The sequence below is a fragment of the Cervus canadensis genome, chromosome 23 (assembly GCF_019320065.1).
Source record: "Cervus canadensis isolate Bull #8, Minnesota chromosome 23, ASM1932006v1, whole genome shotgun sequence".
In the NCBI taxonomy this organism is placed as follows: domain Eukaryota; kingdom Metazoa; phylum Chordata; class Mammalia; order Artiodactyla; family Cervidae; genus Cervus; species Cervus canadensis.
In genome coordinates, this window is record NC_057408.1 from 23,772,271 (window position 1) to 23,786,444 (window position 14,174).

Here is a 14,174-nt window from a genome sequence, read left to right on the forward strand (position 1 = left end):
GTTAAAAAACCATAAACTTCAAAAATAGCAAGGTACTTAAAACAGTTTTGTAATGAATACTGAAACAAGGAAGGATCAAGGGACATTAGCTGAACAACGCTAAACTGAATATGCTACTTCACAACTTGCAATGCATCCATGTCCTTGAATGGTGAGTTCCGTAAAGGAGGAGCCCAGTCTTATTCTCTTCTGAATACCCAGCTCTTAGAAGATTCAATTAATGTTTTTTAAAATTAAATTTTGAGATAGTAGGTTTTTTTTTTTTCTTTTGGTTACAAAGAATAGCAAGGAGAGATAAGAAAGCCTTCCTCAGCCATCAGTGCAAAGAAATAGAGGAAAACAACAGAATGGGAAAGACTAGAGATCTCTTCAAGAAAATTAGAGGTACCAAGGGAACATTTCATGCAAAGATGGGCTCAATAAAGGACAAAAATGCTATGGACCTAACAGAAGCAGAAGATATTAAGAAGAGGTGGCAAGAATACACAGGAGAACGGGACAAAAAAGATCTTCATGACCCAGATAATCACGATGGTGTGATCACTTACCTAGAGCCAGACATCCTGGAATGTGAAGTCAAGTGGGCCTTAGGAAGCATCACTATGAACAAAGCTAGTGGAGGTGATGGGATTCCAGTTGAGCTATTTCAAATCCTGAAAGATGATGCTGTGAAAGTGCTGCACTCAATATATCAGCAAATTTGGAAAACTCAGCAGTGGCCACAGGACTGGAAAAAGTGAGTTTTCATTCCAATCCCAAAGAAAGGCAATGCCAAAGAATGTTCAAACTACTGCACAATTGCACTCATCTCACACGCTAGTAAAGTAATGCTCAAAATTCTCCAAGCCAGGCTTCAGCAATACGTGAACCGTGAACTTCCAGATGTTCAAGCTGGTTTTAGAAAAGGCAGAGGAACCAGAGATCAACATTGCCAGCATTGATGATGCTGGATCATCGAAAAAGCAAGAGAGTTCCAGAAAAACATCTACTTCTGCTTTACTGACTATGCCAAAGCCTTTGACTGAGTGGATCACAATAAACTGTGGAAAATTCTGGAAGAGATGGGCATACCAGACCACCTGACCTGCCTCTTGAGAAACCTGTATGCAGGTCAGGAAGCAACAGTTAGAACTGGACATGGGACAACAGACTGGTTCCAAATCGGGAAAGGAGTACGTTAAGGCTCTATATTGTCACCCTGCTTATTTAACTTCTATGCAGAGTACATCATGAGAAACGCTGGACTGGAGGAAGCACAAGCTGGAATCAAAATTGCCGGGAGAAATATCAATAACCTCAGATATGCAGATGACACCACCCTTATGGCAGAAAGCAAAGAAGAACTAAAGAGCCTCTTGATGAAAGTGAAAGAGGAGAGTGAAAAAGTTGGCTTAAAGCACAACAGTCAGAAAACGAAGATCATGGCATCTGGTCCCATCACTTCATGGGAAATAGATGGGGAAAGAGTGGAAACAGTGGAAACAGTGGCTGACTTCATTTTTCTGGGCTCCAAAATCACTGCAGATGGTGATTGCAGCCATGAAATTAAAAGACGCTTACTCCTTGGAAGGCAAGTTATGACCAACCTAGACAGCATATTAAAAAGCAGAGACATTACTTTGCCAATAAAGGTCCATCTAGTCAAGGCTATGGTTTTTCCAGTGGTTATGTGTGGATATGAGAGTTGAACTATAAAGAAAGCTGAGTGCAGAAGAATTGATGCTTTTGAACTGTGGTGTTGGAGAAGATCCTTAAGAGTCCCTCCATACTTTAAGGAGATCCAACCAGTCAATCCTAAAGGAGATTGGTCCTGGGTGTTCACTGGAAGGACTGATGCTGAAGCTGAAACTCCAATACTTTGACCACCTGATGCAAAGAGCTGACTCATTGGAAAGAAGCCTGATCCTGGGAAAGATTGAGGGCAGGAGGAGAAGGTGACGACAGAGGATAAGATGGTTGGATGGCATCATCAACTCAATGAACATGGGTTTGGGTGGACTCTGGGAGTTGGTGATGGACAGGGAGGCCTGGCGTGCTGCAGTTCATGGGGTCACAAAGAGTTGGACACGACTGAGCGACTGAACTGAAGTGACCTTATAATCAAAGCTTGCAAATATTCAGAAGAGTATTAGGTTATGTAGAATAGGTCTCTGTAAAATTCACACAGACATAGAAAGTGATGGAGTGTGCGTATTTGTCTTATGTACATATTTGTATCAGGAGGAATAGGGAATTTTAGAAAAAGTGGTTTAATAAAATTTATCTGACTGAAATAGCAAGAAGTAATTTTGGAGTTATATTAGACTATGCTGCTTAATAATTTCCTGTGTTTTTTAAAAAAAGTGGGTCTGAATATTTAGAGAGAGAGAGAGGGATAGAAATGAAGGAAGAGGAGGAGAGGGAAGGAGGGAGAAGACAGGGGGAGGGTGGGAAAGGAAGGGAGGAGGGGGAAGGGTGGGAAAGGAGGGGGCAGAGGGGGGAGGAGGGAAAGGAAGGGGAGGAGGGAGAGGGTGGGAAAGATGGGGGAGGAGGGAGAGGGTGGGAAAGGAGGGGGAGGAGGGTGGGACAAGAGGGGGAGGAGGGAATGGTGGGGAGGAGGGGGAGGGTGGGGAGGAACAAATGCGGAGAAACAGTTCTGAGAACGGGATTTAGGGAGCCTGATGAGGCTGGTCCCTCTTCCTTTCCCTGCTCCCTTATCTCTAGTCATCTCAGGTTTTCCGTGGAAGCCACAAGCTCTGCCATCAGAGCTCACACCTGGCACTGATGTGTATCGAGTGTTTCAAAGGAGGCGAGAACGAGAGCTGAGAGGGACGGGCTGCCCTGTACTCATGTTCTGTCGGTAGCAAGCATTCAGGAAGTACATAGCCACTGACTGGCCTTAGTGATTATATAAATCAGCAGCCTGGTTTCCTAAAATACCTAGATATTAGGATAATTCATGTTTCCATGAATATTTAGATTATCTAATTCTTGCTCAAACATTGATTTAAAAAATTATTTATGGATATCAAAATTAGGTATTTTGGTCTAATATTTTTCTTGAATACTTGGAAATAAAGATAGCAGTTTTTCCATCTTGGGAGAATTACCAGATTTGTTTTTTTTTGGTACATTTCAAAAATAGCATAGTAATTGCTTTTGGGCTGTACCCTCTGATGTGCATTTATTCAATGTCTTATGTTGGCTCTAAACTTATACAAGCTTTTGTACTTTTCATGCACTTTCCCAAGTAAACATGATTCCCATGATTTTAATAGTGACAGAAAGGGAAAGGAAACTCCATCAAGTTCAGACCAGTTTGTTCTGAAAGCACACAGAAGTCATAGACAGAAGCAGCTGTTTCATTCCGCATTTAGAAAGAATGAGTGTTTGCACCGCCATCACCCTCCTAAGCATTTTCCAGCCTTCTAATGGCTGCACAGAATTGAAAACAATCCTACATTTTTCGTTGCTTTCTTCCAATTCATGACCTTGTCCAGACCTGCTTGGAGCAGGACATTTCAGCACTAGGACTGACCTCGTAGTTCAAGCTTCCCCTCCCATTTTGATTTCTATGATATTATGGAAGCTTCATGTTGTCTCTCTAAAGCCATGACTCTCTAAAAGGAAAAAAATATTCCTAACTCATTTGGTAATAGCGAATAAGAAATGCCTAGCTAATACTTAAATATTAAGTTTGAGAAACAGATTCTGCAAGTCTAAATCCAAGTGACAAAGATTCTGTGTCGTGAGAGAGAAAGTAGTAAAGAAAGCCACTGATGTCCAGCACAGTCATGACCACACACATTTCACTTTGGATGTTCAATCCTTTTCTACCAAATGCTCATTTTCAATAATTCTTTATTTATTAGAGGATGGGCATAGTTCTGGAGGAAAGCTGTTTTCTAGTTGTATGACACTGTGAAAGCCACTTAAAAATTCTCGATATGGCTTCACTAGTAAATGTGTTGATTGCCAATGTCATTTTCAACATTAATATTCTATGATTCTGTCAAACCAGAGTCAACCTAATAAAAATTATATTATACCAGAGTTAGGAAAACACTGGAAATGCATAATAAATTCTCAGTAACCTTACATTTAATAAAGGCCTTCTTTTACTTTATTTTGAAAATAGCAAGCCAGTAAGTGAAGGAATAAGTGACATTTTAAAGGTTAGCAGAATATGATTGTCAAAATTCTGTTTAATTACATAGTTATAGCTCATCACACAATAACAAAAATTAAGGAAATCATATACTATTACAGTTCCAACAATATCAAATAACTTGTGAGTAAAAACCATCAATTCAGATGTTCAAAATCTTGATCATGCAAAGTTGTATTCTTGAACTGCTTTTCCTTTTTTACAGTGGGGTGGGGGAAATTTTAATATTGTGTAACTATAACATCTTCCTGGTAGTCATATCTTTTGTAAATTTCTTAAAATTATGAGTAAGATGTTAATAAGTTTTCTCTACTAAGAATTGAGATATAGAAACTATGAATTCAGAAAATGGTAATTCTTGAGCTATGCATTTCATGTATTTTACCAAGGGGAATAATCACACAGACAGATTTTTAAATAATTTAATTTCCTAATTTTATTATTGCCGCATTATAATAATATTTTCTGTTCTGCCAGAAATTCACATTTAGTTTCCAGGGTCAGCTCTTTCTTTGCATTCCCTTTCCAAAGGTGGCCCAATGAGTATTTAAGTACAGATGTCCCCAAACTATTATTTATCTTGGATAAATTGTGATTCAGGATAAAGAATGTCAAATCACATATTTTCCAATAGAAGCAAATTAGCAATGGGTATTTTATTTCTTAACAAGGGCCTAGTGTCCAATTATTTTTACCAAAATGCTCATAAACAGTAAATGGAATCAACGACAAATGACATATGTTTACAGTGTACAGCATAAGACTTCACAAAGTATATATAAATTAATTTAAAAGAGTTTTACAGAAAGCAAACATATAGTACATAATTTAATATAGTTTGAAGATTCCTAGGGATGAGGATTTTACAAGATGGGGTAATTCTGTGTGGACCTAAGAAAAAGATCATTGTAGTGGGACATGGAGAGTATGTAAAAAGTCAAACATGTGTGTGTGTGTGAGAAAGAGGGCGTGTGTGGAGAGAGTAAGAGGTTCTCTGCAGGTCCCAGGAGGTCTCCTGTCATCTGCAGTAAAGATGATACTGACTTTCATGCATTATTTATTATCAAGGGGTAGACTGATTCATTGCTATGCTTTATATACTGCCTGCTATAACTAATATAATTGTCTCATCACTGGAAAGAAATTCTATTTCAGGTTGTCACAAAAAGTTGGACTCCACTTTGCCCCACCCCACCCACTGATACAGCCACATATATTTTTGATAAGAGAAAGCATTGTTCCTTGAATTATGCAATATATATGTAAATCTAAATTTTATTAATCAAATTATTTAGCAACCTATATCAATCATACTTCTAATTCATATTTAATATTAAGATACCCCTGTCATTTTTACTTTTCCTGCCTTTTCAGCTTCTGTCAAATGGTTAATGATACTGAAACACCATAAAAACCCTCTCATGTTTTTTTTGAGAGAAATCCTGCAGTGACTTTTAAAAAAAATTCTTTAAATCATCTCAGTTTTCTTTTTGTCCTGAATTTAGGTTTTAAATGTCAGATTCCTGAAAATAAGCAACTCTTATGAGTCTTATGTGGATCATTTGAGTGTTAAGATAGTAACCAAGTTCCAGCATGAACACAACTACAGAGATAGCATGGAGACCTTGTGCCATTTGACTCACAATTCTGTGTCTACAAAAAGGGTTGCATTTATGTCCTTCAAAACCATCTTAAAATCAGAGTGCAGACTGAAAAAGCTAACTGTGTCAGCTACTAAACCTACCAAAATAACTATTAGAAAATTAAATCCAGTTGTTCTTCTTCAAACCAGAATATGGAATATGGAGTAGCAGGCAGAGAAAACAAAGCAAAATAAAAACTTATTAGATAGAATTAGTAGAAGAAAGTTGGTGTATTTCGATTACAAATGTATTTTTCCTTTCCTTTAAGTGTATACAAGATGTTAAAATCTTCAACAAGAGAAAATTGTATGAAAATCACAAGTAAAATGTGTTTTTCATATTATTTAATAATTTAATTTATTTGCTTATCTAAAGTTAATTTAAATAATTGCCTACTGAAGTGTGTAAGAAAAAACTTGATATGTAAGGCATTTTAATGTAAAAAAATGCCATTCCCCAAATTTCAGTTGAAAATGGAAGCTTTCTGAGTTCCCAGGAAAAAAAGGTAGCCTGGATATTATTATCTAACAAAGATGTGACAATTGCAATAAATAATGAAACAAAAGTGCTACAGAGTGATAAAGACCCCCAAAACAATAATCATAAATATATATGATGAACTAGTAGGAATACAAAACATCTACTTAATTTTTTTTGTTCAACTATCACGTTAGGATAAGTAAATCTGGATTTCCAACAAAGCACTCAGTGATAATATAAAAGTAATAAAACTTATCCTAATCACTCAAGACCTACAACCAGTCTAATGAATTGTCTCATCAAGCCTTTCTATTGAACTAGTGGTGATGGGTTCAGGAAGAGTTAGAAACATCTGAAAAACAGGGAGAGACACTTACACGTGCAAGGGCCTGTTTACTTACAGGCCACGTGGCATTTCTCAGCTCCCGCCATGTCTGACTGGGAGACGCCATGGAGCCAAGGAAACATTCCTAGATTAGAAGCCTGGAACGAGGCAGAGCTGTTCCTGACCATTTATTTGCCTTTACATTAATTACAATACCAACAGGTTTGGCTTTTCTCCTGAGCAGAGCATAAAGTGGAAATGTTCTACGTGATTGCTTTCAGAGCTGGCTAGCATTCCATCTATCTAGAAAGGGCGTCCAACATCTAATGATACTTCCCCAAGAAGTATCCTGTGTCTCCACTAAGTTGTAATAATTGTAGAAATGTACAACAAAGATTCACATTCTCAGGTAAGAAAGGGAGGATTTGTGATCATTTCAGAGAGCAAAAGTGGGTGACTCTTTCGAATACACTGATAGGGAACACACATATGAGGCTGTTGACCTTTTAATTAGCTCCCAAGCACTGTCACGGCTAATACACCTTTGTGTTGAAACTCAAATGAGGTTGACTGTACAGAGATGATCCTCGTCTTATTGAAGAGATGTTTAACCATGGGTGTTTTGTGATACACATTCTTTTGCGTGCAATAATTTTCACTAAACTGAAGGAAGCATATTTGATACGTGTTGTCTTTCTGTGGTGACTTCAAAACCTGATAAACTGATGTCTTCTTTTGATTGCATACTTAGTGTGAGGTGAAACTAGTAAAGGCCACGTCTGTGACATAGAACTGAGGTCAGAATGTGAAGACAGCAGAGTCCCGGGGTCATGCTGGACACTTCCCTAGAGTCTTTGTAATTTTGTCTGAACTGTTGCTCTCCTGACTCATCCCGCCATCTTTTTCTGCCTGCCTGCAGGGGACACTGCACTCCACACATCATAGGCTAGAAGTGCATTCATGGCATATCACCTACTATAATTATTAACACAGGTCCAGTGGCAAATTTTTATCTATTTTGAGAAGGCCAAGGTCAGGGGATTGTAAAGTATATTAATGATTGGTAAAGTAATTTGAAATTGCAAGGTATTCAAAGTCATCATTGATTTGGAGAAAATGTCTAATTTTCACTTTGAGCAGTTTTCAGTATAATATTTGCTATAAGACACAAAATGTTAGAGGCCTAAGTTCAGCCCCACTGAATGTAGACTGCACATTTATTGTGCTGTGTTGTAAAAATAAAATCTGGACTACAATTTTTTTTACAAGAATATAATTTTCTCAGCTTCTTTTCACTGTAGCATTAGTGGTCCATTTTAGTAAATGGCTAAAATAACCTAGGGAGTAGGGTACTCATGCTTTTTACTGATTTTCTGAGATTCTGGCCAAAGAATGAGGGGCAGACATCAATTTTATATTTTTAATATCTACTATAAAGATACCACATGCAATAAATTGGATTTGTAGAAACTACTAACAGTGCAAAGTTATTTATCTGTCCACTGCTTCTATACTGGACAAAAAGAATAAGTGGTTAATCATTTTATAGGTGATAAATTATTTTCAAAACATAATTGCCCAGTGAAGATAGAGGAAAATTGTACAAGATACAAGGACTAGCACTTTTTCACTACTTGGTGAAAAAGGTGAGGTTTACTTTTAATAAATACATTTCACTTTATTTCACATGCTCTATCAAACAGCCACTTCCCTAACATATAAGTAAATAGGTATTTCTTATTTCATTAAGTTCAAATGACGGTAGTAGCCAAAACCTACTGATTCATAAGTATTTATTGCATAAACAATTTAGTTCTGAGTGCCTAGTATCATTTGATGAATAAGTTAATGAAATGTTCCCCCCCGCCCCCACCAGGATAGAAAACCATTGGGTCACAGTTATTTGTACTTCTCTGCATAAATATAACCTCATGGCCTGGTCATGCGTACAGTGATTAATACTATCAGAAGAAAAAACAGGGACATAAAAAAGTAAATCCCTTCAGATCCCTTTCCATGGAATATGTGTGTCTTCCAGGCTTTCTCTGCGCTCAGAAGAGCCTTTGTGACTTGTGTTGGGTTCCTTGACCATGGGTTTCTTCCAACCCGATGTGGGAATTCTGACCACCTCCATCCACTTGTCTAAATCTAGATGGAAAGCCATCTGAGTTTCAGAAGGAGTCAAAAGATGTTTTTGGTTTGTAAGTGTCACTACCTCACGATGAAAAAGTCACATGTATATTAAAGAAGAAGATAGTTTCTGAAGGGAGAGAAATGCCTGCAAAGTGTAGGGCATCTTCAGTCAAAAACCTACAAGCTCGAGTGATCTGGATACACGCCTGTGACCCCTCTTCTGATTGCTATGGTTTTGGCTTTATGAAGTTCCAGCAGACTGGTTCAGTGACTTTTCATCTTTGGTTTGTGTAGAACATTTATCTGCTTGTCACGTTGATTACAATGAGCATTGCCTTATGCCAAGTATATTAGGTTAATATAAATTGTCCTATCTGTTCATTTAACCATTTTGACTTAGCTACAATTTTAAGTATAGCTAGAGGAGTAGGCTAGAATAAGTCTCCAAAAATTCACCATGAAATCTTTTATAGCATTATTCTCATTGTGATGAGATTGAGTGAATGACACAGGAAGGAAATTTCTCTCTCACTGACTCTTTTTATGACATGATTGTCTGAATGAACTGGCCCAACGTTATGCCTGATCTTTGGGACCCCCCTCAGTTACACTCACTAGTAATGGTCACCAGCAAATGGTGTTCTGGAAACTACTTCCTGCAGGTATCGTGTCTCTCTCCAAACAGACACAAGAGCAGACTCGTCTAATCAGCAGAATCTTCCCCTCCCGCCCCCCTCCCCAGACCTGCTGTCTGTCCTGCTGGCACATTAATAAAGCTGAGACATAAATCAGGACCTCTGAGGGGCTCTCCCCCTGAGTCCCTTGTAGAAACTTGTGGTCTCTAGGCAACAGCTCAACCGAGTGAGCCGCAGGAGGCTTGCTGTGAGCGCGGCACCACTAGGAGCTGGGCTCAAATGGTCTCAGCCAGGAGTTGCTCTGGTGTGTTTCTTTAATGGCATTTCCAATGCAAATGCCACGTGCTCAGGTAATTCGGAGGTGTTCAACCCTGGAAGCTGGGACTTCAGGGAAGGCCGTATGAACATCAGCAACCAGTCTCCTGCTCCTCTGCTGTGTCAGCAAAAGTCACAGCGCAGAGCGTTTGAGTAATTTTCTTTTTACCCCTGAAAGCTTAGGATAATTATTTTTCACAGCCACATTAACTCTTATGAGTAGCATCTTGCTTGCATTTTCAAACTCATCTGAGAGATGTGGAGAGTATAGGTAGTGGCTATAAGTGTGAAATTTATCAAGGAGGGACTGGATACTGCTTTTATCTAGTAGTAACTGTCTATAATGAACTGTCAATCTGCATTCAAGCTATGGCCATGGATGAAAGAAAAATCTCATCACAGGTCAGCAAATCAGGTACCCTTTCAATAGACTAACTCTGAAAGCTTAAACAATTATGATATTGAAAAAAAAATCAGGTTTTCATCTTACAAGACCTAGGATCATGGTTCTTTAAATCCACCTTGGAGTGTTGGGAGCTGATCATCTTAGGCATGTGGCATCAGACAATTCAGGCAGAATGATTTTTATTTTTACTTGAGTAAACTCCAAACTAGAAAAAAAAATATCTATGTTGACCTGAATTAGCCAAACTTGCCCAGTTCACGTGGGAATCACCACTTCCTTTTAAACCCTATAGGTCTGTCATTAGTCTCAGGGATGAAAGACCTTGTTGTTGTTGTTGGACACATTTTCTCTTATCATCCCAGCCAACCCATATCCAGTCAAAGGAGAGTAAAACCCAGCCAATTCTGATTATGTAGTAATTACAAGCCCCTGATGGCTCTGAGAACACTTAGGAATGACACCTACCATCCTTCCCATGCTCTTCTTCTCTTGACTGCAAAATGTCTGCGTTCTTCTAAAGTGTATTTTTATCCCTTAATCAGATTGTCATTTAGAGTCCTTCTTTTTCTCCAGGTTAAATGGAAGCTGATTGGGGATCACACCCTATCTTCCCATGTAGCTCAGAGGGGGCCCAAGGGAGAAACATCGTCAACAACAAGGGGTACTTAAACAGAAAGACAGGGCCGTGACGTGACGAGCAGGACAGCCAGACTGGTTCCTCCGCTTCCAGACTGGTTCCCCGTTTTCATATTGTCACTTCCGTTTGTCATAGGAGCAGACGTGACTACATAAACACTTTGCTAATAAGAAGCCTTTTTTTTTTTACAGCACTATTTTAAAAATAGTTATTCAACATAACAATCTTAATTTTAATGCACCAAATTACAGTTTTCAACAATTTAAGTGAGCATATCCTGTCACTCTCGGCACACATGGATATATACGTGTTAGATATAGATGGATACAGCAGTATCCATATCTGTATTTGTCTACAGACACACACGCACACACACAGCACACACACAGAATAGAGCTACAAGGCCCTGCATAATAGTGTTCTAAATTTCGTGTTCCCTTAATTGTCACTGGGCTTACTTATGTGGAGAGTTGTAGAGCTTACTGGATTTCTCCCTGTTGAAAATCTCCGAGCCACAACAGCTTGTGGCGGGTCACCTTTCTGTCCAAAGACAGACCTCTCATCAGGTGGGAGGACTGAGCCCAGAGTAATGCCAGGGGTAATGCCCTCACCTAGGTCCGGTCCAGTCCAGCTTGGCAACTTCTCACCCTGCCCAGGTTCCTGCTGCTGTCAGACCCAAAGAATTTTATTTAAATGACTGTTCAGACGATTTGGAATCTATTTTTGTAAAACACCGACTCCCCACCCCCCCAACCCCACCCCCATCCCAAGAAACTCAATAAATAAAGGACTTAGCCACAGAATCAAAGAAGCAGAACTCCAGTTTTGAACCTTCTACCGGGACTGGGGACAGACCAGACCCATGTCAATGTTCCCTGCAGTTGGTCCTCCGGGAGGCAGAGGGCGCGCGCCCCGCAGGCAGGCAGGCGGTCCGGACAGACGGTCTCTCTGGTCTCAGCCTCGCCCGGGGTGTCACTGGATGAGGCTAGAGCTGTAGCTGAAGCCGTAGCTGCTGGAGCGCGACAGGGCCGGCTGCGTCTCCTCGCTCTGCTCCGAGGCGTAGCTGGGGAAGGTCTGCGCACGTGCCATCTTCGAGGGCCCGAACCCGTGACCTGGAGGGGCACAGAAGGAGAGATGTACGGGGGCTGGCTCGGAGGGGCGCCGGGCGAGGGGGACAGCGAGCGCCCAGCGGCTGGTTCCTGGGGCGGGGGCTAGGATGTGGTCTTCAGGGCCCAGTGTTGGACCTGAGTGGTGTCTTGTCAGAAATTCTGGATGCCGGAGAACTAGGGAGAACTTTCTAGGGATCTCAGAGTTCAATCTCTGGAACAAAAGCACAAAATCTCCCTCCCCCCACCACCAAAAGCTGCTTTTTTGGTGGAGAACCTGTAAACGCTTTCTTTTCTTTGATGGTCCCTTTTCGGCATACAGGAACGAATGACACACTCCTTAAAACCTTTTTGAGCAGCCAACTTCATTTTATCCTAACCAGTGTCAGTTATCAGGAAGAAATACACAAGGGGATAGCGTTTCAGTACCCCGGGTTTGTGAGTAATGGAACCCACTTCATGATGCGGTTATTAACCCAAATGATAAACCTCCATGGTTATTGCTAACTGCTGCTAAGTCACTTCAGTCATGTCCGACTCTGTGCGACCCCGTCCCTGGGATTCTCCAGGCAAGAACACTGGAGTGGGTTGCCATTTCCTTCTCCAGTGCATGAAAGTGAAAAGTGAAAGTGAAGTCGCTCAGTCATATCTGACTCTTCCAGACCCCATGGACTGCAGCCTACCAGGCTCCTGCGTCCATGGGATTTTCCAGGCAAGAGTACTGGAGTGGGGTGCCATTGCCTTCTCCATGCTTATTAGAATGGTCTAAAAGCTAACTCTTACAGAAAATTTATTTAAAAAAATTCTATCTACGATTTTATAGCACAGATGTACCCCTGCGGTGAGAACTTTGTTTAATGCAAAATCCAAAGGTGATTACTGGAAAACTAGTGGAATGCTAACAACAGCAGGAGAAAGGATGCGTTCTGGGGCCTCACGTGGACTTCCCAGGGGTCTGTTCTAAATGAGTCAGGATTGTGCCTGACACGTGAGAATGAGTATCTGATGGACGAGCTCAATGTGAGAGAAGATGGAATAGACGTGGTGTGCTCTGCTCTCAGGGCGTCTGCCTCACACAAAGCAAGAAACGTACTGAGTCTGGTGTATTCGATTTCTGGTCTCTGGCGAGAAACCCAGGGAAGACTGTCTGTTAACACAGAAAGAGCAAACTCTGCTCACTCCGGGTGGGGCTGCCCTTTGCAAGCTCACTCGCTTAAAGCCAGTCTCATTGTTGTCGGGTGTGTCTGACGACTCAGAACCCTATCCTTGTTGAGATCTGGGAAGGAAATGCAGAGACATCGGGTAATAATAAAAAGCTACTTGAAGTGGCAGAATCTCCTAACATTAAGAAAAATCATGAGAGCGAAGCCTTCCGTTCTAGATAAATACCCTTTTAGGGGTACTGTTGGCCTGGTTCTCGGGGTGAGTCTCAGAGGAGGGCAGGGCGGAGGGGGCCCCACCGCCCCGGCCAGCCTGCGCGTCTCCCAGGCGTCCAGACCTTCCGACTCCCTCCCCTCCCTCTCGGGGTCCAGAAACCCCGTCTCCTCTTTCTGCTCCTTCAGGCCCGAGGGTGGCGGGCTGCCTTGCTCCTGCTTGTCGCTCACACGTCCTCATCATCTCAGTAACTGGATCCACAGCTCTTTTGTGGGTCCCGTTACATTCCCATAAAACCTCATGTCTTCTCTTTCCTGTCGGACCATGAAGATGCTGTGAGGAAAGGGAAGCCGGGTGTCGGAGGGAAGATGGAGCCACCAGAGGCGAGGTTAGGAGTGGGGTCTGGGGAGCTGGCCCCCCGTGACCGGCTGTAACTGACTTTGAGAAACTTACAGGTGTCCGGGTTTCTCGGTTCCCTTCTCTGCACGGTCTGTATGACAGTAGTGGTGTAATACAGCTTTTTGAGTATGAAATCAGTTTGTATCAATTAAATCCATACATGTTAAGTGCGTCATCCCTGGTGGCTCAGAGGTTAAGGGTCTGTCTGCCAATGTAGGAGAGGTAGGTTCGATCCCTGGGATGGGAAGATCCCAGGGAGAAGGAATTGGCAACCCACTCCAGTATTCTTGCCTGGGAAGTCCCATGGACAGAGGAGCCTGGTGGGCTACAGTCCACAGGGCCGCAGAGTCAGGCATGACTTAGCGACTAGATGGTAACAAGTCTGTCATCATAGCAAGAGACAGATGCCATGAGGGCCCTTCTCCAGTAGGACCACCATAGGGGCAGTCAGTGAAGACCTCCCTAAGGAGGTGACCTTTTTACATGGTGCTTGTATGACAGGGTTAGGATACACTGGCTTGATGTTGGAAACTTCAGATTTTACAGTTTGCTTCCTTATCTCACCATTGACTTC

At 41.4% G+C, this 14,174-nt stretch overlaps 2 protein-coding genes across 3 annotated transcripts in view; one reads left to right on the plus strand and one right to left on the minus strand.

Annotated features, from left to right (window-relative positions):
* Positions 1-14,174, plus strand: part of CD226 (CD226 molecule) — a 102,052-nt gene that overhangs the window by 85,499 nt on the left and 2,379 nt on the right. Inside the window, exon 8 of one of the 2 annotated variants that reach the window (XR_006265002.1) lies at positions 1,947-1,989. The exons of the other annotated variant lie outside the window; for it this stretch is intronic. The gene's annotated coding sequence lies outside the window, so the exon portion shown is untranslated. Of the gene's footprint in view, positions 1-1,946; positions 1,990-14,174 lie in introns of those variants that run through there. 2 annotated transcript variants of the gene reach the window in all.
* DOK6 (docking protein 6) overlaps positions 4,059-14,174 on the minus strand; it is a 388,678-nt gene continuing 378,562 nt past the window's right edge. The window contains exon 8 of the mRNA XM_043444411.1: positions 4,059-11,833. Within this exon, the coding sequence (XP_043300346.1) occupies positions 11,694-11,833 (140 nt within the window). The 3' untranslated portion in view covers positions 4,059-11,693. The remainder of the gene's footprint in view (positions 11,834-14,174) is intronic.